Source organism: Bubalus bubalis, chromosome X (assembly GCF_019923935.1).
Source record: "Bubalus bubalis isolate 160015118507 breed Murrah chromosome X, NDDB_SH_1, whole genome shotgun sequence".
Classification (NCBI taxonomy): domain Eukaryota; kingdom Metazoa; phylum Chordata; class Mammalia; order Artiodactyla; family Bovidae; genus Bubalus; species Bubalus bubalis.
Window position 1 is genome coordinate 126,480,351 of NC_059181.1, and position 25,349 is coordinate 126,505,699.

At 39.1% G+C, this 25,349-nt stretch overlaps 1 protein-coding gene across 1 annotated transcript in view; it reads left to right on the forward strand.

Moving 5' to 3' along the window:
- Positions 1-25,349, forward strand: part of DOCK11 (dedicator of cytokinesis 11) — a 509,230-nt gene that overhangs the window by 478,939 nt on the left and 4,942 nt on the right. The window contains 6 exon segments of the mRNA XM_045164356.1: positions 4,403-4,462; positions 4,994-5,140; positions 12,958-13,168; positions 13,552-13,742; positions 14,194-14,294; positions 15,819-15,960. Of these exon segments, the coding sequence (XP_045020291.1) occupies positions 4,403-4,462; positions 4,994-5,140; positions 12,958-13,168; positions 13,552-13,742; positions 14,194-14,294; positions 15,819-15,960 (852 nt within the window).

A 25,349-nucleotide genomic window follows, 5' to 3' on the forward strand; every position in this document is an offset into this window, starting at 1 on the left:
TCTCCCTGTTTGGAGTAAGGCTCACCCAGTAAATCACTCCTGTAAGTAAGTCACTTAAGTATGACATCAACTTCACTCATCATTATCTCCAGTGACCCTATTTCCAAATAAGGTTACATTCTGAGGCAGTGGGAGTTAGGGCTTCAGCGTATCTTTGTGAGGGACACAGTTCAACTTACAACAAAGAGGAAAGTCAAAATTGCTTTTAGTTTTCTAGTTCAGAGTCTATAGGATATGACTCCTGGCTAGGTAGGAAATGCAAGGGAGAGAGCTAGTTTAGAAAAAAGATGAATTCAGAATTGACTACAGGATGTACTTTAAGAGCCATTGTAGCAGTCACTTCTATAGGTCTGAAATTCATCTCTTCTAATGAGGTGGACGAAACTGGAGCCTATTATACAGAGTGAAGTAAGCCAGAAAGAAAAACACCAATACAGTATACTAACGCATATATATGGAATTTAGAAAGATGGTAACAATAACCCTGTGTACGAGACAGCAAAAGAGACACTGATGTATAGAACAGTCTTATGGACTCTGTGGGAGAGGGAGAGGGTGGGATGATTTGGGAGAATGGCATTGAAACATGTATAATATCATATGAAACGAGTCGCCAGTCCAGGTTCGATGCACGATACTGGATGCTTGGGGCTGGTGCACTGGGATGACCCAGAGGGATGGTATGGGGAGGGAGGAGGAAGGAGGGTTCAGGATGGGGAACACGTGTATATGTGTGGCAGATTCATGTTGATATATGGCAAAACCAATACAATATTGTAAAGTTAAAAAATAAAATAAAATTTAAAAAAAAAGATAGAAACAAACTGTTAAGACTTATGGATAGTATGAGTAATTGGCATCATCTTTTCATTGTTGAGAACATGAGATGATAGTTGTTTTATAGAAGCTGTTATTATGGCAAAGAGATCTCTATCTTGAGGTATTATATTATCATTCTCACTAGTTTTAGAACCAATAGTTAGGAAGGAAGCATTGTTGACCAAAATCACATCATTTTAATGAACACTGATGTCACTGAGGCAACAGCTTGAAAACTGTGAAATTACCTTAAGAGTCGATTAACTGTGTGTAAATATAATTTTAGTAGAAAGCAAAAATCATTGACATTTATAGGCTTAGTGGAATTTACTTAGTGGCATTTAATATTCTCAGTTTGGAAAATACTTCTCAACATGTTACCATTTGTAACTACGGTTAACATCTTGATGATATGCAAAACAAAGTAAATAGTTTACTATTGTCAATATTCACTTCATACTTTTAAGAATGTGGTTTCAATACCAAATATTTCAAGTATGTCATTTAGAAAATATAGTCACACAACTATACTCCTTCTCTACATTTCCTTAAATTTAGTACATTCTGTTTTTTATTCATTTGAAACAGTTCAAACTGCATTTGCCCAGAGCTCTAAAAGTATCTCTAATTCCTCATTCCATTTGTTCTCAATGCAGGAAGTTTTGCTGGAGTTGCTGGAACATTGTGTGGATGGCTTAGGGAAAGCAGAGCATTATGAAGTAATTTCTGAAATTTCTAAGTTGATTGTTCCAATTTATGAGAATCGTCGAGAGTTTGAGGTAAGTAACTGGTATGTTTGCATCATTCACCTATATATTTTATTTTGGTCTGAAGTTGCTATCCTTAAAAAACGCTGAAAAGTCCTAAAATTACAGTCCTACCTTAAATTTTCCAAATGAAATTAAGGATTCAATGTTTAAAATATGTATTGGAATTAACATTATGCCAGTTCTTCCTACAGCATTTTTACTAGCAATCTCCCCTTCTCCACTCATGGCAGAGAATAATCCATGTTGTCCTCACTAAAAACAAAAAGTCACTGGATTTCCATGTTGTCTAGGAAAAGACATAGGTGTAATTCTAGGCTTTGCAATTTGCTGGTGAGACTAAAGGCGCTAGCAGATGACAGTAGTGGAGATAATAAGTTACTAGGAATTACCCTTTTCTGAGGAGCTTTTCCAGTTTTGTCTGCCACATAAATCTTTGATCAAGGGGAATTACTAAAGAATAATAGTATTGCTGTTGCCACCAGCACTCAACAGGACTTTTTATGTTCAAGAATCTGAGTCCATATAATAATTTTCTACCCCTGCTATGCTGGCAAGGGGTGATTTAAGACCTAAGCCATTTTTAAAAGCACAGGAATTTATCCTTAAATATATGTACCAAGTAGTCTTTCATTGTTGAAGTGTCCAAGACTGAAAAAACACATTTAATGTCATCTGTGTAGTGTTCAAATCTCTTCTCCAAATTGGCTCTTATCAAACTCACTTTTTCTTCCTGGGTTCTGGGTCTTCCTCCTCTTTCTCCTTCTTTTGGTGTAAATGGCGACATGCCTTAAAAATCATAGTGCAGCTCAAGTGATTATATTAAAAAGTGAGAGTTCAGTAATTAAATCTATGTCATACTGATGACAAAGAATAACTTATGAGACAAGAATTGGCATTGCTCTTTCTGTCAAAGCATTGCATCCTAAGAACCTTTGTAAAAGTTCCAAAGTACCTACTCTCTTACTCTTAAATTGAAGACCAGGTTATTAGAAACCCAGAGAACATTTTGCTACTGAATTGACTAATAGGGAAAAAAGAAAAATATGTATTCCCTACACATTAAAGGAAACAATAGGTTCTATTGGGGAACTACTCCTATTTCCTTGTAGAGAGGCAAGGGTCTGAATAGATTCTGAAGCATCCTGCATGGGATGAAGTAACTTTTCAGTGTTCTTTATGGGATGGGCTGAAAAGTGTCAGCCACAGCAGCCATTAAGAAAGGAAAACTTCCCTCAAATTGACTTCAACTGCAGAAAATAGTATGGAAAGAATGTGAAAGAAAGAACATCTGCTTCCGGGTCCCCTTTTAGCATTGAAATGAAATTCACCAGCATACAATGAACCGTTTTCTAGTCTGCAGTTCAGTGGCATTTAGCGCATTCTTAGTATTATGCTCCAACCACCTCTCTCTAGTTTCAAAACATTTTTATCATCTCAGGGAAAACCCCATCTCCTTCAATGAATCACTGTTCACCCCCTCCCACACCCCACTGGTGACCACTAATCTGCTTTCCGTCTATGGATTTGCCTGTTCTGGATGTGTCATGAAAAAGATGAATACAAGATGTGACCTTTTGTGTCTGGCTTCTTTTACTTAGCATAATATTTAGAGGTTCATTCAAGTTGTAACCTATATCATAACTTCATTCCCTTTTCATGGCTGAATGATATTCCATGGTATGGCTACGCCAAAATTTTGTCTATGTTTGGGTTGTTTCCACATTTTGGCTATTATAAAGAGTGCTGTTGTAAACAGTTATGAGTAAGTTTCTGTGTGGGCATGTTTTTGTTTATCTTGGATAGATACCTAAGAGGAGAATTGCTGAGTCGCAGTGTAATTATATTAACTGTTGAGGAACCACCAAATTGTTGTCCCTTTTACCTTCCCACCAGCACATCTGGTTGGCACTTGTGTTTTGGGGTTCTTTTTAGAACCTAGTGAATGTGGCACCCTAGTGAATGTGAAATGGTGTCACACTGTGGTTTTGCTTTCTATTTTCTCAATGACTACGATTTTGAACAGCTTTTCATGTCTTTGTTGGCCATTTTTATATGGTCTCTGGAGACATGTCTATTCAAGTCCTTTGCTCACTTTTAAATTGGGTGGTTTGTCAGTTTGTTGCTGAACTATGAGAGTTCCTTATATTTTTTGGATAAGAAAACATCAGATATGTGACTTGCAAATATTTTCTCCTGTTCCGTATGTTGTCTTTTCACATTCTAGATAATGTTCTTTGCATAGTACGTTCCCTTTTTCTGAGTGTGTAGAAGAATATATTTTTTGGAAGTGTCTGTGAACTTGTTATAAAAGCATTCCTCACTCAGGCTTTTACTGTTATTTTTGTGTCTGCATTTTACTTTCCTCTCCTAAAGTGTTTGCATGATCGTTTATTCCCATCTTTCCACCTTAGGGCTCAAGCAAAGCATTTTGCTTCTTTTTCAGTTACAATAATTCAGACATAAAGAAAAAAGTAGTCAATAACACAGTACTTTTAATGTATGTACTACCATTGAGATATGAATGACATGAAGCATGATATTTAGAATTGCAGTGTTATTTGACCATTTTAAGCTCTACCCTCTCACCTAAAGTTGTTAAGGCATTTTTTCTGTGACCATGGGAGAAGGGAGTGCGAATGACCCCACATAAACCATTTTGAAAAGGAAATGGTGTTGCTTTTTTTCCCCTTATGCATTTATTGTCAACATTTCATAACTAACGAAAAGATAAAGCTAATTTGTTGATTCTCGTATTTTCATACCTTACTCAATTTTGTAGAACTCTTCATGGAGCTTACACAAAAATTTTGGAGGTTATGCACACAAAGACAAGACTTTTAGGCACTTTCTTCAGAATTGCCTTTTATGGCCAAGTAAGTATTCTTTAGTTCATCAAGTTGTTTTCCTTTTTAAACATTCACCTTTGAGTTATTAGATTACCGTAGCAGCAGTTACTGGCTCTAGGATTCTGTCTCGGTAAAACACCTGTCACAACAGCAGGTGTGACACTTTTCTCCGTGTAATGTTCACTTTGGTCTCCAGATCTAAATCCACTAGGTCAGAGGACAGCGTATAAGATTTGAAGTTTCCTTCAGTTTCATTTTCAGTCAGGCGTCTTAAATGTTTATTTAATACGCAGTACTGAAAGTTTTCAAATAAAAATCAGGGAAGTATACAAGTGATGAAAAATTGAGTGTAAAAACCTTCAGGCCAATGATGTGCTCATATGACTGTGAGTTTGAAAGTTCTCATTTATTTCAGCTACAATATATACATGTGGCTTTTAGAACTATTATTTAAAATCTATGTCAACTACATTATTACTGATTACTTAGTAGATGTTCTCTAAATGCTGCATTTGCTCGTAATGCTTATAAAGTATTGTATGTTTAACTTTATAATAGTCTTTTTTTAAAGAAGAGGATGGAAAGGAGTACATCTATAAAGAGCCAAAGCTCACTGGCCTCTCAGAGATTTCCCTGAGACTTATTAAACTTTATGGTGAAAAATTTGGTATAGAGAATGTCAAAATAATTCAGGATTCAGACAAGGTAACATGCCCTGCATTTTGAAATCATTATTTATTAGTTCCAGATGTGGCACATTGCTTCTGATTTTTTCCTTTTTTAGCTGGTGGAGGAGAGGCATGGGAAATAGAGTCTTTCCAGATCCTGAAAGAAAGGACAGGGGCTTTGGAATCAGAGAGAAGGATTCAGATCTCCATTCTCTGCCACTTACTAGCTGTGTGACCATGGGGAATTTACTTAACCTCTCTGTGCCTCATTGTTCTCGTTAGTAAAATGAACTTAATAATAGTGCCTTCCTCATAGAGTTGTTGCATGAATTTAGTTCAGCTCAGTTGTGACCTACTCTTTGCGACCGCATGGACTGCACCACGCCAGCCTTCCCTGTTCCTCACCAACTCCCAGAGCTTGCTCAAACTCATGTCCATTGAGTCGGTGATGCAATCCAACCATTTCATCCTTTGTCATCCCCTTCTCCTCTCGCCTTCAATCTTCCGAGCATCAGGGCCTTCTCCAATGAGTCAGTTCTTCACATCAGGTGGCCAAAGTATTGGAGTTTCAGCTTCAGCATCAGTCCTTCCAATGAATATTCAGGACTGATTTCCTTTAGAATGGACTGGTCGGATCTCCTTGCAGTCCAAGGGACTCTCAAGAGTCTTCTCCAGCACCACAGTTCAAAAGCATCAACTGTTCCATGCTCAGCTTTCTTTATAGTCCAACTCTCACATCCATACATGACTACTGGAAAAACCATAGCTTTGACTCAATGGACCTTTGTCAGCAAAGTACTGTCTCTGCTTTTTAATATGCTGTCTAGGTTGGTCAATGGCACCCCACTCCAGTACTCTTGCCTGGGAAATCCCATGGACGGAGGAGCCTGGTAGGCTACAGTCCATTGGGTGGCAAAGAGTTGGACACGACTGAGTGACTTCACTTTCAGTTTACACTTTCATGCATTGGAGAAGGAAATGGCAACCCACTCCAGTGTTCTTGCCTGGAGAATCCCAGGGACGGCGGAGCCTGGTGGGCTGCCATCTATGGGGTCGCACAGAGTCGGACAGGACTGAAGTGACTTAGCAGCAGCAGCAGCAGGTTGGTCATAGCTTTTCTTCCAGTGAGCAAGCATCTTTTAATTTCATGGCTGCAGTCACCATCTGCAGTGATTTTGGAGCCCAAGAAAATAAAGCCTGTCACTGTTCCCATTGTTTTCCCATCAATTTGCCATGAAGTAGTGGGACAGGATGCCGTGATCTTCATTTTTTGAATATTGAGTTTTAAGCCAAATTTTTGACTCTCCTCTTTCACGTTCATCAAGAGCTCTTTAGTTCCTCTTCACTGTCTGTCATAAGGGTGGTGTCATCTGCATATCTGAGGTTTTTGATATTTCTCCTGGCAATCTTCATTCCAGCTTGTGCTTCATCCAGTCTGACATTTTGCACAATGTACTTTGCATATAAGTTAAATAAGCAGGGTGACAATATACATCCTTGATAGTTGTAGGGATTAAATTATTCAATGTATGGAAAGTGATTAGAGTTCCTGATATATAAGAAGGCATTTGATAATAACATATAAACTAGCATGCACAATAGAAGTTAGCCATTATTGTTAATGTTGTTGTGCCTCATGATTGTCAATTTCATACTTTATGATTAAAATCATCTTAGGTGGGACTTCTCTGGCGGTCCAGAGGGCAAGAGTTTGCCTGCCAGTGAAGGAGACACAGGTTTGATTGCTAGTCCAGGAGGATTCCACATGTTGTGGGGAACCTAAACCTGTGCGCCACAGCTACTGTGCCTGCGCTCTGATCCCGGCACCACAGCTAGAGAGTGCTCACAGCTCACCACAACTAGAGAAAGCCCACACACCGCAGCAAGGAGGATCAAATGCAGCCAAACATAAACATAAAGAAATGAGATTCTTAAAAGACAAATCATCTTATGACACACATTTCACTCTTAAGATAGCCTTAGTTCAGTAGCTATATTTGCAGTGATGTAGGTTTAGGAGAGATGCCTTAATGTACAGATGATCCATCCCACTAGACCCTGCCAAGGCAAGGATGAGAAAGGTTCCAGCAAGAGAGGCTGTTTCTTAGAAACGCACAGTTCCATATAGACAGAATTGCAGAAGAGCACAATGGGAATGACTGATTGTCCTTAGTCACCGTGGGCATGTTCATGAGAGCTTATTTTTAAGGTAGGAAAGCCCTTTAACACAGTGCACGATCTGCAGGCCCCAGAAATACGTACCGAGTGACTGTGATGTGCATGGTGCTCTGCAAAACACTTGATCGCTAACAGGCAGCATTGCCAGTGAAAGGCCCTTGGCGATGGTAAAGACACTTCATTTTCTACCGTGAAAATGATCTCTTCACTTTGTAAATTTAGCTATATCTTATGGAGATGATTTTATCTTGAATATCTTAGATATTTAAAATGTATACTGACAGGTCCAGATTTCATTAATATTTGGCAAGACCTCTCTGCTTCTTATCAGTTTCAGTCTTCTGTGTTGTTTTATTGAATTAAGACAACAGAAAATTTTCTCTTTTGTAGCCAGCAAGTTTTAGGCTTGCTACCACACTACTGATACTATAAATGGAAAGTTATTAGAAAGCCAGGCTTGCAGAAAAACATGCAGTTTTCTACTTTATGCTGCCTCTGAAAACCTGGCCAACAGGCACTAATGACAAAGCACCATCAGGCAGCTGGACTCCTGACCCTCTTTGTAAACACAATATTTTAGTCACTCTTCATAGGCAACAGATAAAAGAAGCAGTTGCTACTTTTTTTTTTTTTTTGTGGGTACTAGATAGGGCTTTATTTTATTTTATTTTTTATTTTTTTTAAATTTTTTTTAATTTTATTTTATTTTTAAACTTTACATAACTGTATTAGTTTTGCCAAATATCAAAATGAATCCTCCACAGGTATACATGTGTTCCCCATCCTGAACCCTCCTCCCTCCTCCCTCCCCATTCCATCCCTCTGGGTAGTCCCAGTGCACCAGCCCTAAGCATCCAGTATCATGCATTGAACCTGGACTGGCAACTCATGAGAAGCAGTTGCTACTTTTAAAATCCTTCTTCTTTCTTAATGTGTGAAGTTGAAAATTTAAAACACTCTTTTACTTGCCAAAGAACAAAATCTGCTTGAGGGCACAAACAATTTACAGAACAGTGGGCAATATTTTCCAGTATTTTAAATGTATGTTTTGTTGGACCCAATAATTTTGCATGTAAGATTTTCTCTTGTAGATGTACACAAAGATGTATGTTTAAGATTTTTATTGCTATAAAGTTTATATAACAAAACCTGGAAACAATCTGTGTCCATACGGTTAAGGAAATGGTACTACCCTCACAATGGATAGAGCTAAACTAGTTTAAAAATTTATAAGTATTGATACGAACCAACCAAGATATATTCTTGAGAGAAAAAGGTGAGAAGCAGACATTATGTGCAGGATGATTACATTTGTGAAAACTGATATTTTCAGACACTCACTTGTGTATGCTTAGGAAATTTCTGGAATGATACAAAGTTGTTTTTTAATTTACTTATTTTAATTGGAGGATAATTACTTTACAATATTGTGGGTTTTTTTTTTTTTACTATACATCAGTATGAATCAGCCATAGATTGAATGATACAAAAGTATTAATAGTTATCCCTAAGGAGATAGACTAGAACCTTACAGACAAGAAAAACATTTATTTTTCAAGTGGACCCTCATGTACTGCTTGAATGTTTTACCATATACTTTATTTTTATAAGGTTAAAATCAGTCTTGACCTCTTTTTTATTCTTTTTTATGTTTTGTCTTAGCCAGATAATTAAGTTCAACTATTTCCTTAGGTTTCGCTGGAGAAATCTAGATATTTAATTGGAAAGCAAAAAAGGATTTTTGAATATAGGCTTTTTGGAGAAGTTGTAAAAGCTACTAAGAAAATTTCTATCCCTCGTCACAGGATTGAATACAGTGTTTGCTATGGGTTTCCCACAGTGGCCCTTGGTCAGATTGTAGTCATTTCCTTCTATTCCTAGTTTGTTGAGTGTTTTCATTATGAAAAGGTGTTAATTTTGTCAAATGCACTTTCTGCATTGATTGAGATGATTGTGTTTTTTTCCTTCATTCTGTTAATGCAGTGTATTGCTTCTTTTGTTGCAGAGCACGGGCTGTAGAGTACATGGGTTCGGTAGTTCTGGTACAGGGGCTTTTTTAGTTGTTGTGCCCTGGCTTAGTTGTCCTGCAGTGAGATCTTAGTTCCCCTCCCGGGGATTGAACCCACATCCCCTGCAATGGATGGAGGATTCTTAACAACTGGACCACCAGGAAAGTCCTGTAGACTAATAATATTTTAATGTAAAGTCTCTTAAATCATGTAGCAATCAAAAAACAGAAATATGTTGCTATTGTTATGATAATACTAGATTTTAGAATTACCCATGTATTTACCTTTACCAAGACCTTCATACAGGTTTGAATTACTGTCTGATATTCTTTCATTGTGACCAGCAGGACTCCCTTTGGTGTTTCATATGGGGCAAGCCTAGTGGTGTAAAAGCTGGCTTAAAACTCAACATTTAAAAAATGAAAGTCATGGCATCCCATCGCACTGCTTCATGGCCAGTTGATGGGGAAACGATGGAAACAGTGACAGGCTTTATTTTCTTGGGTTCCAAAATCACTGCAGATGGTGACTGCAGCCATGAAATTAAAAGATGCTTGCTCACTGGAAGAAAAGCTATGACCAACCTAAACAGCATATTAAAAAGCAGAGACAGTACTTTGCTGACAAAGGTCCATCTAGTCAAAGCTATGGTTTTTCCAGTAGTCATGTATGGATGTGAGAGTTGGACTATAAAGAAAGCTGAGTGTGGAACAGTTGATGCTTTTGAACTGTGGTGCTGGAGAAGACTCTTGAGAGTCCTTTGGACTGCAAGGAGATCCAACCAGTCCATCCTAAAGGAAATCAACCCTGAATATTCACTGGAAGGACTGATGCTAATGCTGAAACTCCAATACTTTGGCCACCTGATGCGAAGAACTGACTCATTGGAAAAGGCCCTGAGGCTGGGAAAGATTGAAGGCAGGAGGAGAAGGGGATGACAAAGGATGAGATGGTTGGATGGCGTCACTGACTCAATGGACATGAGTTTGAGCAAGCTCCGGAAGTTGGTGAGGAACAGGGAAGGCTGGCATGCTGCAGCCCATGGGGTCGCAAGGAGTAGGACATGACTTAGTAACTGAGTGAACTGAGTGGTAATGAACTCTTCAGCTTTTCTTTATCTAGGAACGTCTTAGTTTCTCCCTCACTATTAAGGACAGTTTTGCAAGATATAGAATTCTTGATTAATAGATATGTTTTTTCTTTAAAGTCCACTGCCTTCTGACCATCAGTTTCTGATGAGAAATCTGACCATCTTACTCAGGATCCCTTGTATGTGACAAGTCTTTTTCTCTTGCTTATTGCAAAATTCTCTCTTTGCTATAGTAAAGTAATTAGCCTTCAATTAAAAAAAATAGTTTTTAATAAAAGGAAAAAAATCTCTCTTTGGCTTTGACTTTTGACATTTGATTTTAATATGTCTCAGCGTGGATCTGTTTGAGTTACCCTGCTTGGAGTTTGTTGAGTTTTGTGTCTTTCATAAGATTTGAGTTTTCACCCATTATTTCTTCAGATAGTCTCCCTGCCCCTTTCTCTTTTCTCCTTCAAAGACTCCCCATAGTGTGCATTTTCACCTGCTGGATGATATTCCTCATGTTCCGTAGCCTCTGTCCCTCTTCAATTTTCTCCTTTGTGTTCCTCTGATCCATCATTGACATTGTCTTATCCTCAAATTGGCTACACCTGCTGAAATGTGTCTTTGAATCCCTCTGGTGATGTTTCATTTCAGTTGTATTTCTCAGCTCTGAAACAAAAGGTTTTGGTTTCCTTTTAGATTTTCTAGCTCTTTATTGATATCAGTATTTTGTTGATACATAATTTCCTTGACTTTTCCCACAACTTCCTTTAGTTCTTTGATCATGAATATTGTTGTTTTAATGTCTTTTTCTAGGAGATTTGCTATCACTTTTTTTCAGTGATAATGTCTATTGGTTTATTTTTCTGTTTTGAATGGGCCATACTTTCCTATTTCTTTGTATGCCTTGCAATTTTTTTGTTGTTGAAAACTGGACATTTGAATTTAATATTGTGATCTCTCTGGAAATCAGATTCTGTCCCTGTCCCAGAGTTTCCTGGGTTTTGTTGTTGTTTTTAATTGTTGTAAGCTGTGTCTGTCCCAAGAATCAGCCTGACGTGTAAATATGGGATCTTCTCAAGTCTTTTCTGCGGAGAAGGCAATGGCATCCCACTCCAGTACTCTTGCCTGGAAAATCCCATGGACGGAGGAGCCTGGTAGGCTGCAGTCCATGGGGTCACTAAGAGTTGGACACGACTGAGCGACTTCATTTTCACTTTTCACTTTCATGCATTGGAGAAGGAAATGGCAACCCACTCCAGTACTTTTGCCTGGAGAATCCCAGGGACGGGGGAGCCTGATGGGCTGCCGTCTAGCTGCCATCTATGGGGTCGCACAGAGTCGGACACGACTGAAGTGACTTAACAGCAGCAGCAGCAGCAGCAGCAGCAGCAAGTCTTTTCTGAGCCTGTGCCTTCCCCTGAGCATGCGCAGTGGCTTTCTAGTCACGCTCATTTATGCAGTTACCTTTGAACCGTCTAGTATTGGATGTCCAGCTCCTAAGAGTGGATGGAGACGAAAATGAAGAGGAGAGGAAAGGTGCTGGTCTGTTAAATCCCCTGAAAGTCACTTTAGCCAGAGGGGGAGGGCATTGCAACAAAGGGAAGAGATGGTATAAAAATGGCCACAGCCTCTTTGACTGTCCCCCGTGATCAGAAGCAGCAATCAGCAGTCATAGCACAGATTCACAATATTTGAAAGACAGGGTCTTTGTTCATCCTGGCTCCTACAAGCTGTTCTAGGAATATGCACACAGCTATCTGCCATAGTACTTGAGGGATGAGGTATGGGTTGCTGCCATTGTGCCCAGAGTTAAAATTGAACAAAATCAGATTTAAGGTAATTTTCTGTCCAAGTCTTCCCCTGGAAGTTGCAAGTCTTCAACAGACTCCAGAGTTCCAAAATTGCTCCATCAGTTAGGTAATGATGGTGTAACTATTGTCTCTATAAGAAGATAGATGTCTGGTGCTCTGCCATCTTCTGAGAATCCTCTCTCTAATAGGTATTTTTGGAGGTGGAATTCAAATGTGCAGTTAGCCATTTAATATATGGGGAACACATGTACAACCGTGGTGGATTCAAGTCAATGTATGGCCAAACCAGTACAGTACTGTAAAGTAATTAACCTCGAATTAAAATCAAATAAATTTATATTAAAAAAATTTTAAATCAAAATGAATAAAAATTTAAAAAAAGAAATTGAATGTAACATAAAAGCAAATAAAAATAAAAATTAAAAAACAGCAAGTGATAAAGCAATGCTCAGCATGATCTTGGTTTGTAAATAAATATATATGCATAGAAAAAAGATTACAAGGAAATATATGAGAATGTAAATGATGGTCATTGCTGAGTGGTAGCATTGCAATTTTTTCTGTCTACATTTCTGTAATCTCCAAATAGGCTTCTGTAACTTCTTAATAATCAGGAGACAATCCTTGAAGAAAGAGCAAAGACCTCTTCCAAGTGTGTATTCATCTCACAGTGTATTATTCAATGACACTGTTCCTCAGTTGATCTCAGAGGTGTTAGTAGCTTACCTGTACCCTGTTTTCCCTCCTGTTGAATAAAACACAAAACATTCTTACTTTCCAGGTAAATGTCAAAGAGCTTGATCCCAAATATGCTCATATCCAAGTCACTTATGTGAAGCCCTACTTTGATGATGAAGAACTCACAGAAAGAAAAACTGAGTTTGAAAGAAACCATAATATCAACAGGTTTGTTTTTGAGGCTCCTTATACATTGTCAGGCAAAAAGCAAGGCTGTATAGAGGAACAGTGCAAACGCCATACAATCTTGACTAGTAAGTAGGACTTGGCATAACTTCTTTGTTTGACATGATCTTTTTTGATACATACAAGCAGCAGCTGGTCAGCAGGAAAATGTAATTGAAATTTTAATTGTTTATTGTTCTGCTGTTCAGTCGCTCACTTACACAAACATGCTATGTTATAAACCATTACTTTCCCATATGTAAGCATGTAATTCATGCTTAGTCTGAGTCGTCTCACAGAGAATTTCTCCTTCAGTCCTGAAGTAATAAGGCACCTATTTGGTCTCTAAGGGATTTTCCAGAGAAAACATGGGGAGAATTAAGCACGATAGATTTTCTTTTTTATTTTGGCTATTTGATTTACTATCTTAAAAACTCATCTGTCAATCTTAATCTTTAATAGCTTCAAATAGCTTCAAACTCGGTTCCATATGTGAAGAAGAGGATTTCTATAAACTATGAACAGCAGATTCATTTAAAGACAATTGATGTTGCCACTGATGAAATAAAAGATAAAACTGCAGAGCTGCAAAAGCTTTGCTCTTCTGCTGACGTGCACATGATTCAGCTCCTACTTAAATTGCAGGGCTGTGTTTCAGTGCAGGTATGTTGGTTGCTAACCATGTAGTAAACGTTTCTTGTTCCTCTCACTTTCATAAGGGCACAGAACAAGCTAGTAATTGTAAGATAGTAATTGTAATTGTCTTATACTCTGACTGGGTGCAAAAACCTCAACGTTTTTTATTAATTTAATAAAGACATTATGTTCAGTTTCTATAAATTTTTTGTTATGTCAGAGACCTTTAACATAAATCCCTCTGACTAGAGCCAAGTCCTATATTTAGATAGCAGAAAGTGTTAATGACCTTGTTAGAGTATAATTTTGGCAGATGATTTGCTTAAGTTAATCTTTTTCAAATAAATTTATAATAAGATAGTAAGTATGTTTCTCAGGTATGGATCTTTAATATGGTATTCTTTTTAAAAAGAGAAATGCAAAAATTACTTTCTAATTACATTCTGACAACTCTCATTTTTCTCCTTTTATAATTTAGGTAAATGCAGGTCCATTGGCATATGCAAGGGCTGTCTTAAATGACAGTCAAGCTAGCAAGTATCCGCCCAAAAAAGTAAATGAGTTGAAAGACATGTTTAGGTAAGTGCTTTGTAGTTTTCAGATCAGACCACTATTTTTTTTTCCCTCCATTGTCTTCTTAAGTGAAACCAAAATATTCACCAAATTATGTCCCTCTAAAAAATTATCGATTCCCTTTTATAACGTTTAAGTTACCTTCTAATGGTATTTTAGGTAGTGAGGAAATGTGTGGTCTCTTTCTTGCTGCAGAACTGTAACAATCTCCTAGTGACCCAAGGCATTAAATATGGCAACCACTTCATTGCTCTGGATATTGTGACACAAACAGAAGCCTACATTCGTTGCATGATTTCCTCCTTTGCCTGACTGACCTCATGTCACAGCTTTTCCAGATCATTTAGGGTAGGAAGGGTTGGATAGGCTTACTTGTATCCTTAGTTCCACTTGGATTCTGCCCGTCTAGGGCATACGATATCATCTCTGGACTGAGAGTCCCTCTAAGCCTAGGCATGTTTGAATGGTCACGCAGTAGAAAAAATCTGTTTTGTGTATAAAAGAGTTTACATTCAGAATAAGAGGGAGAGACGAGTAAAGCAGACTGAGTAGAAAGAGAACTTCCACTCATTTGCTCCCAACTTACTTCATTTATTTTTCCTATCTCTGTATTATCAGCTATTTCAGGTTACAGAGCAACCAGTAGTCATTCATTCAATATTTATTAATGCCTGCTGCTGCTGCTGCTAAGTCGCTTCAGTCGTGTCCGACTCTGTGCGACCCCATAGACGGAAGCCCACCAGGCTCCCCCGTCCCTGGGATTCTCCAGGCAAGAACACTGGAGTGGGTTGGCATTTCCTTCTCCAGTGCATGAAAGTGAAAAGTGAAAGTGAAGTCACTCAGCCGTGTTTGACTCTTAGTGACCCCATGGACTTCAGCCCACCAGGCTCCTCAATCCATGGGATTTTCCAGGCAAGAGCACTGGAGTGGGGTGCCATTGCCTTCTCCATATTAATGCCTGGCATGTACAAAAAGATTCTACTAGTTGCTATCATAGGGATACAGAACAAATGGTCAGTGAGGTACTTTGTCCCCTAAGTTTTGCATTCTAATTATGCATATTAAACATACATATATGAAATAATGGAAAGATATTCTTATGATAAGTCATCAACTCCCTGTCGCCACTCTTACCAACCCAGGGCAGATACTTCATGCCTATAATACCCAGCACTGTACTGGGTACATAGCCCCAAATTAGCTTTTTTTGAATAAATGGCATTATCTACAGATATAAATTACTGTGAGCACAAGCATAGCTGATACCATATCAAGTAAATGACTGAGCAGGTAGGCTTCCTGAAGGGTATATATTTTGAGCTAGGTTTTGAAAGAGATAAGAAACCAGAAGCAAAGATGGAAAAGAAAAGATATTTCAGATTAGGAGATGGCATTAGCAAAACCACAGTAAGAAAATATGGGATTCTAATCTTCCTTCTAGGCAAACCATGGTTAAAGTAAATATTAAATGGTCAGTGAGACTTTTGCATAATAAGTAACAAAAACTTTATCTTTGATCTTCATCTACAGGAAGTTCATCCAAGCATGCAGCATTGCACTGGAACTAAATGAGTGGTTAATGAAAGAGGATCAGATTGAATACCATGAAGAAGAGCTCACGTCAAATTTCAGAGACATGGAGAAAGAATTGTCTGACATTATTCATGAACAGGCAAGTATTAGAGTGATTGAGAAGGAAAACATGATCTGGGGTCCCTAAAGTGTTACTTAGCAAACCAATTAATTTGAAATGGTGTTACATTGAAATCAAGTCTGTTATTTTAAAATTTGTTTGTATATTCTTTAACCATTAAATGATGTAATGAAAATTAGAGTTTTTAAAATTTATTTTTTAATTGAAAGATAATTGCCTTACAGAATTTTGTTCTTTTCTGTCAAACATCGACATGAACCAACCATGCTGCTGCTGCTAAGTTGCTTCACTCGTGTCCGACTCTATGCGACCCCATAGACGGCAGCCCAGAGGATCCCCCGTCCCCGGGATTCTCCAGGCAAGAATGCAGGAGTGGGTTGCCATTTCCTTCTCCAATGCGTGAAAGTGAAAAGTGAAAGTGAAGTTGCTCAGTCGTGTCTGACTCTTAGCGACCCCATGGACTGCTGCCTACCAGGCTCCCCCGTCCATGGGATTTTCCAGGCAAGAATACAGGAGTGGGTTGCCATTGCCTTCTCCGGAATCAACCATAGCTATACATATATTCCTCCCTCTTGAACCTCCCTCCCATCTCCCTCCCCATTCTGCCCCTCTAGGTTGATACAGAGCGCCTGTTTGAGTTTCCTGAGAGATACAGCAAATTTCCTTGGCTATCTATTTTACATGTGGTAATGTAAGTTTCCATGTTACTCTCTCCATACATCTCCCCTCTCCTCCCCTCTCCCCATGTCCATAAGTCTTTTCTTTATGTCTGTTTCTCCATTGCTGTCTTGCAAATAAATTCTTCAGTACCAACTTTTAGATTCGGTATATATGCATCAGTATATGATATTTAACTTTCTCTTTCTGACTGACTTCACTCTGTATAATAGGCTCTAGGTTCATCCACCACATCAGAACTGACTCAAATATGTTCCTTTGTATGGCTGTGTATATGTATGACAACTTCTTTATCCATTCATCTGTTGATGGACATCCAGGTTGCTTCCATGTTCTAGATATTGTAAACAGTGCTGCAATGAACAATGGGATACATATGTCTTTTTCAATTTTGGTTTCCTCAGGGTATATGCCTAAGAGTGGGATTGCTGGGTCATATGGTGGTTTTATTCCTAGGTTTTTAAGGAACCTCCATACCATCTTCCATAGCGGCTGTATCAATTTACATTGCCACCAACAGTGCAAGAGCGTTCCCTTTTCTCTACACCCTCTCCAGCATTTATTGTTTGTAGACTTTTTGACAGTGGCCATTCTGACTGGAGTGAGATGATACTGCATTGTAGTTTTGATTTGCATTTCTCTAATAATGAGTGATGTTGAGCTCATTTTCATGTGTTTGTTAGCCATCTGTATGTCTTCTTTGGAGAAATGTCAGTTTAGGTCTTTTTGCCACCTTTTGATTGGGTTGTTTGATTTTCCTGGTATTGACTTGTATGAGCTACTTGCATATTTTGGAAATTAATCCTTTGTCAGTTGTTTCATTTGCTATTGTTTCCTCCCATTCTGAGGGTTGTCTTTTCACCTTGCTTATAGTTTCCTTTGCTGTGATAAAGCTATTAAGTTTAATCAGGTCCCACTTGTTTACGTTTCTTGTTATTTCTATTGCTCTAAGAATTGATGCTTTTGAACTGTAGTGTCGGAGAAGACTCTTGAGAGTCCCTTGGACTGCAAGGAGATCCAACCAGTCCATTCTGAAGGAGATCAGCCCTAGGATTTCTTTGGAAGGAATGATGCTAAAGCTGAAACTCCAGTACTTTGGCCACCTCATGCGAAGAGTTGACTCATTGGAAAAGACTCTGATGCTGGGAGGGATTGGGAGCAGGAGGAGAAGGGGACGACAGAGGATGAGATGGCTGGATCGCACCACTGACTCAATGGACGTGAGTCTGAGTGAACTCCGGGAGTTGGTGATGGACAGGGAGGCCTGGTGTGCTGCGATTCATGGGGTTGCAAAGAGTCGGACACGACTGAGCAACTGAACTGAACTGAACTGAGGAGGTGGGTCATAGAGGATGTTGCTTTGATTTACATCACTGAGTGTTCTGCCTATATTTTCCCCTAAAAGTTTTATAGTTTCTGGTCTTACATTTAGATCTTTAATCCATTTTGAGTTTATCTGTGTACAGTGTTAGGAAGTGTTCTAATTTCATTCTTTTACATGTAGCTGTCCAGTTTTCCCAGGACCATTTATTGAAGAGACTCTCTTTGCCCCATTGTATATTTTTGCCTCCTTTGTCAAAACTAAGGTATCCATAGGTGCTTGAGTTTATCTCTGGGCTTTCTATCTTGTTCCATAGGTGAATATTTCTGTTTTTGTGCCAGTACCATACTATATTGATGACTGTAGCTTTGTAGTATAATCTAAAATCAGGAAAGTCAATTCCTCCAGCTCCAATCTTCTTTCTCAAGACTGCTTTGGCTATTCGGGGTCTTTTGTGTTTCCATATGAATTGTGAATTTTTTTGTTTTAGTTCTGTGAAAAATGCCATTGGTAATTTGATAGGGATCACATTGAATCTGTAGATTGCATTTGGTAGTATAGTCATTTTCACAGTATTGATTACATTTTTTGAAGAGTTTTAATCATAAATGGGTGCTGGATTTTGTCAAATGATTTTTCTGCACCTATTGAGATTATCATGTGGTTTTTTATCTTTCAATTTGTTAATATGGTGTATCACATCGATTGATCTGTGTATATTGACTAACCTTGCATCCCTGGAATAAACTCAACTTGATCATGGTGCATGAGCTTTTTAATGTGTTGTTGAATTCTGGTTGATAAAATTTTGTTGAGGATATTTGCGTCTATGTTCATCAGTGATATTGACCTGTAGTTTTCTTTTTTGTGTTGTCTCTATCTGGTTTTGGTATGAGGGTGATGGCGGTCTCATAGAATTTCTTTGGAAGTTTTTCTTCCTTTGCAGTTTTTTGAAAGAGTTTTAGAAGGATAGCCATTAGCTCTTCTCTAAATGTTTGACACAATTCTCCTGTGAAGCCATCTGGTCCTGGGCTTTTGTTATTTTGGGAGAAATTTGATCACAGCTTCAATTTCAGTGCTTGTAATTGGGTTGTTCATAATTTCTATTTCTTCCTTATTCAGTCTTTGAAGACTAAACTTTTCTAAGAATCTGTCCATTTCTTCCAGGTTATCCATTTTCTTGCTATATAATTGTTCATAATACTCTCTTATAATCCTCTGTATTTCTGCATTGTCTGTTGTAACCTCTCCTTTTTTATTTCTAACTTTGTTGATTTGATTCTTCTCTCTTTTTTTCTTGATGAGTCTGCCTAATGGTTTGTCAATTTTATCTTCTCAAAGAACCAGCTTTTCATTTTATTAATCTTTACTATTGCTTCTTTCATTTCTTTTTCATTTATTTCTGTTCAGATCTTGATGATTTCTTTCCTTCTACAATTTTTTTTCTTCTTCTTTTTACATTTTAGGTGTAAAGTTGGGTTGTCTACTTGATGTTTTTCTTGTTTCTTGATGTAGGATTGTATTACTATAAACTTACCTCTTAGAACTGCATTTGCTGCATCCCATGGGTTTTGACTTGCCGTGTTTTTATTGTCACTTGTTTCTAGGAATTTTTTGATATCCCTTTTGATTTGTTCAGTAATCTGTTTGTTATTTTAAAATGTACTGTTTAATCTCCATGTGTTTGTGCTTTTTACATTTTTTTCCTCATACTTGATATCTAGTCTCATAGCATTCTGGTTGGAAAAGATGCTTGATATGATTTCAATTTTCTTCAATTTACTGAGGCTTCATTTGTCACCCAAGATGTGGTCTATCCTTGAGAATGTTCCAAAGGTACTTGAGAAGAAGGTGTATCCTTCTGTATGTGGCTAGAATGTCCTGAAGATGTCTATGAGATCCATCTCATCTAATGGATCATTTAAGACTTGTATTTCATTATTAATTTTCTGTTTTGATGATCTTTCCATTGGTGTGAGTGGGGTGTTAAAGTCTCCTACTTATTGTGTTACTGTCAATTTCTCCTTTTATGTCTGCTAGTGCTTGTCTTATGTATTGAGGTGCTCCTATGTTGGGTGCATAGATATTTACAATTGTTATGTCTTCCCCTTGGATTGATCCCTTGATCATTATGTAGAGTCCATCCTTATCTCTTATAATATTCTTTACTTTAAGGTCTACTTTGTCTGATATGAGGATTGCTACCCCAGCTTTCTTTTGCTTTCCATTTGCATTGAATACACTTTTCCATCCTCTCACTTTCAGTCTATATGTGTCTTTAGGTCTGAAGTGGGTTTCTTGTAGACAGCATATACATAGGTCTTGTTTTTGTATCCATTCAGCTAGTCTGTGTCTTTTGGTTGGAGCAGTTAATCCGTTTGCACTTACAGTAATTATTGATATATTCCTAATGCCATTGTCTTAATTGTTTGGTGTTTCTTTTGTAGAACTTTTCCTTCTCTTGTGTTTCCTGACTATATAGTCCTTTAACATTTGTTGTAAAGCTTGTTTGGTGGTACTGAATTCTCTTAACTTTCGCTTGTTTGAAAAGTTTTTGATTTCTCCATCAAATTTGAATGAGATCCTTGCCAGGTAGAGGAATCTTGGTTGTAGATTTTTCGATTTCAGTACTTTAAATATATCCTGCCATTCTCTTCTGGCCTTCAGTTTCTGCTAACCAATCAGCTGTTAAACATATGGGGTTTTCCTGTATGTTACTTGTTGCTTTTCTCGTGTTGCTTTTAATATTCTTTCTTTGTGTTTAGTCTTTGTTAGTTTGATTAGGATGTGTCTTGGTGTGTTCTCCTTGGGTTTATGCTTTATGGGACTCTTTGCAACTCTTGGACTTGATTGACCATTTCCTTTTCCATGTTGGGGAAATTTTCAAATATAATCTCTTCAAAAATTTTCTTATACCCTTTCTTTGTCTCTTCTTCTTCTAGGGCCCCTATAATTCGAATATTGGTGAGTTTAATATTGTCCCAGAGGTCTCTGAGACTATCCTCAGTTCTTTTCATTCTTTTTACTTTATTCTGCTTTTAGCAGTTGACCTAGAGCCAGACATCCTGGAATGTGAGGTCAAGTGGGCCTTAAAAAGCATCACTACGAACAAAGCTAGTGGAGGTGATGGAATTCCAGTTGAGCTATTCCAAATCCTGAAAGATGATGCTGTGAAAGTGCTGCACTCAATATGCCAGCAAATTTGGAAAACTCAGCAGTGGCCACAGGACTGGAAAAGGTCAGTTTTCATTCCAATCCCAAAGAAAGGAAATGCCAAAGAATGCTCAAACTACCACACAATTGCACTCATCTCACATGCTAGTAAAGTAATGCTCAAAATTCTCCAAGCCAGGCTTCAGCAATATGCGAACCGTGAACTTCCTGATGTTCAAGCTGGTTTTAGAAAAGGCAGAGGAACCAGAGATCAAATTGCCAACATCTGCTGGATCGTGGAAAAAGCAAGAGAGTTCCAGAAAAACATCTATTTCTGCTTTTTTGACTATGCCAAAGCCTTTGACTGTGTGCATCACAATAAACTGTGGACAATTCTGAAAGAGATGGGAATACCAGACCACCTGATCTGCCTCTTGAGAATTTTGTATGCAGGTCAGAAAGCAACAGTTAGAACTGAACATGGAACAACAGACTGGTTCCAAATAGGAAAAGGAGTTCGTCGAGGCTGTATATTGTCACCCTGTTTATTTAACTTATATGCAGAGTACCTCATGAGAAACCCTGGACTGGAAGAAACACAAGCTGGAATCAAGATTGCCGGGAGAAATATCAATAACCTCAGATATGCAGATGACACCACCCTTATGGCAGAAAGTGAAGAGGAACTCAAAAGCCTCTTGATGAAAATGAAAGAGGAGAGTGAAAAAGTTGGCTTAAAGCTCAACATTCAGAAAACGAAGATCATGGCATCCGGTCCCACCACTTCATGGGAAATAGATGGGCAAACACTGGAAACAGTGTCAGACTTTATTTTTCTGGGCTCCAAAATCACGACAGATGACTGCAGCCATGAAATTAAAAGACGCTTACTCATTGAAAGGAAAGTTATGACCAACCTAGATAGCATATTCAAAAGCAGAGACATTACTTTGCCAACAAAGTTTCGTCTAGTCAAGGCTATGGTTTTTCCTGTGGTCATGTATGGATGTGAGAGTTGGACTATGAAGAAGGCTGAGCGCCGAAGAATTGATGCTTTTGAACTGTGGTATTGGAGAAGACTCTTGAGAGTCCCTTGGACAGCAAGGAGATCCAACCAGTCCATTCTGAAGGACATCAGCCCTGGGATTTCTTTGGAAGGAATGATGCTGAAGCTGAAACTCCAGTACTTTGGCCACCTCATGCAAAGAGTTGACTCATTGGAAAAGACTCTGATGCTGGGAGGGATTGGGGGCAGGAGGAGAAGGGGACGACAGAGGATGAGATGGTTGGATGGCATCACTGACTTGATGGACGTGAATCTGAGTGAACTCCGGGAGTTGGTGATGGACAGGGAGGCCTGGTGTGCTGCGATTCATGGGGTCGCAAGGAGTCGGACACGACTGAGTGACAGATCTGATCTGATCTGACACCATTTTATCTTCCAGCTCACTCATCCATTCTTCTGCTTCAGATATTCTGCTATTGATTCCTTCTCGAGTACTTTTAATTTCAGTAATTGTATTGTCTCTGTATATTTATTCTTTAATTCTTCTAGGTCTTTGTTAATTGATTCTTGCATTTTCTCCATTCTGTTTTCAAGGTTTTTGATCATCTGTACTATCATCATTCTGAATTCTTTTTCAGGTAGTTTGCCTATTTCTTCTTCATTTATTTGGACTTCTGTGTTTCTAGTTTGTTCCTTCATTTGTGTAGTATTTCTCTGCCTTTTCAATAATTTTTTAAACTTACTGTGTTTGAGGTCTCCTTTTCCCAGGCTTCAAGGTTAAACTCTTTCTTCCTTTTTTTGCAACTCTTGAACTTGATTGACCATTTCCTTATCCATGTTGTGAAAATTTTCAAGTATAATCTCTTCAAAAATTTTCTCCAATGTACACAGCTATAAGAAATAGTGCATTTTCTTTTGTGAGAGCTCTCAATGTCCTTTTATATATCCCATAGACACAGAGTCTGCCTAGTTGATCGTGTGGATTTAATCTGCAGCTTGTACAGCTGGTGGGAAGGTTTTGGGTCTTCTTTCTTAGCCACACTGCCCCTGGGTTTCAATTGTGGTTTATTTCCACCTTTGCACATGGGTTGTCCACTTGGGTTTGTTCCTGAGGCTGCCCTGGAGGACTTGGGTCTGCCCCAGTGAGGGCCAGCTACAGAGGTGGTGCAGCTGCTTGGGTCACAGGTTTCTGGGAGCACCAAGTACTCAGGATGGTTGGAAGCTAGGGCAGCAATAAACATAGTGCTCTAGAAGGTTATGGCAACCAATATTGGCCAATACACTCCAATATTCTTGCCTGGAGAACCCCCTGACAGAGAAGCCTGGCAGTCCACAGTCCACAGGGTCGCAGAGTTGGACACAACCGAAGCAACCCCATGTGCATAGATGCAAGATTTTTTTTTGCCTGTGGCAGCTCTGCCCCAGCGAGGGTTGAGCATGAAGGTGGCGCAGCTGCCTTCAGGGATCATGGTGGCACCAAGTGTTCAGGGATACGGACTGCCTCCGCTGTAGGAGTTATTGCCCTATCAGAATCTTTTTTGAGCCTCTGGTAGCTGCCGATCAGAAGACCTCTTTGGCTAGTGTTTCTCTATAGCTCCACACATTCAGGCACTTAGCGATCTCCCTTGCCTGGGGTCCTTCGCTGTTGTTCAGTGTGTCAGGCACATAGAGAGGCCCCGCTAGGTGGGGGTCCTACTCTGTAGTTCAGCACATCAGTAACTTCGAGGAACACCCTGGATGGGGTCCTGCTCTGTAGTTCAGTGCAGTCAGGGCTTTGATGGGTCAGCCTGTCTATTGTTCAGCTGCCAGTGCTGGCATGTGGGGAGATAGAGGCTATGGTGATGGCTCCAGCAGTATCGTCTTGCTTCCATGGCTGCCTGGCTTTCCACCACAGGCACTTTCCACCACAATTTCCTGCCTCACGTCTCCTAGGTCGGTCTTGCCACAGTCAACAGCAGCCCTCACCCTGAAATTGCTCCACAATCCCAGCGCTCCAGCTTCCAGCTGCTGTGCCTTGCAGGGGACCTGCTTCCCTGTCCGGGGTATGTATGGCTGTGGCAAGGACTGTCTGATTCTCATTCCATTTAGGCTGTCACAGATCAGCTGTTTCATTCTCAGCCTTAAATGTTTCTCCTCTGACCCAGACAATTGCCCCAATGTGGGGATTGGACCCCACCTCCGGTTCCAGCACCCACCGAGGGCAGGTCCAGTCCTAGTAACACTCCTGTTTTTCCCCCTAGTTCCTTTGTCCTACCGAGTGTTTGCATGCTTCTATATACTCTTTTCCAGTGGTCGAGTACTCCCGTCTGCTCTCAGCTGCTGTTCTGCAAGCACTTCTGTGTCTGAATGTGTAGTCCTGATGTATCCATGGAGAGAGATGCACTCCATGTCCACCTACTCCTCTGCCATCTTGTTCTACACCGCAAATCAGATTTGAAGCAATTACTGACAGTTGCTTTAGCAGTTGTTCAGGTAGTAAACTATTTTGTTCTGTGCACCACTGTGCCATTAGAAGTGAGTAGCTGTGCAAGTCTGAGTTGATCTACTGTGAGCATGGCTAAGAGTCTCTCAAGAAGGGTCCTAGAGAAGTGAAATGATTGGCTCAGTAGCCAGATCCCTAAATGAATATCCCTGTTTTAGCTGTAAGAAACTAGTTACAGTTGGCCCTCCATATTCGCAGCTTCCACATCCAGGGATTCAAACAATTGCAGATAGAAAATATTTGAAAAAAATTTCCAGAAAGTTCCAAAAAAGCAAAACTTGAATTTCCTGCATGTAGGCAGCTATTTACATAGCATTTACGTTGTGTTAGCTATTATACATTATCTAGAGATGATTTTAAAGTACAGGAGAGGATATGCATAAGTTATATGCAAATACTGTGTGATTTTATATAAGGAACTTGAGCATCTTCAGAGTGTAATATCCATGGGGGAAGGGGGACAGTGGTCCTGGAACTAATCCTCTGGGGATACTGAGGGACAACTATCTGATCGTTTAGGTGATATCCTGAGCAGATTCCAAAATTCAGGAATTGTCTTAATACCCATATAGCCTGCAAAACTCTCGTTTCATAATACCTAGCATTCTAATGTTTGACTGACTGTTAATGTCAGTTATAACTAACTTAGTTATATAGTTCACAATCTGAAACATATAGAAGCAGAGATCTGCTCACCACTGACAGCCAAATTCTGTCATAATTAAGTAGTTAAGACTTTTATAGATCTACTTACCTTAAAACCAGAG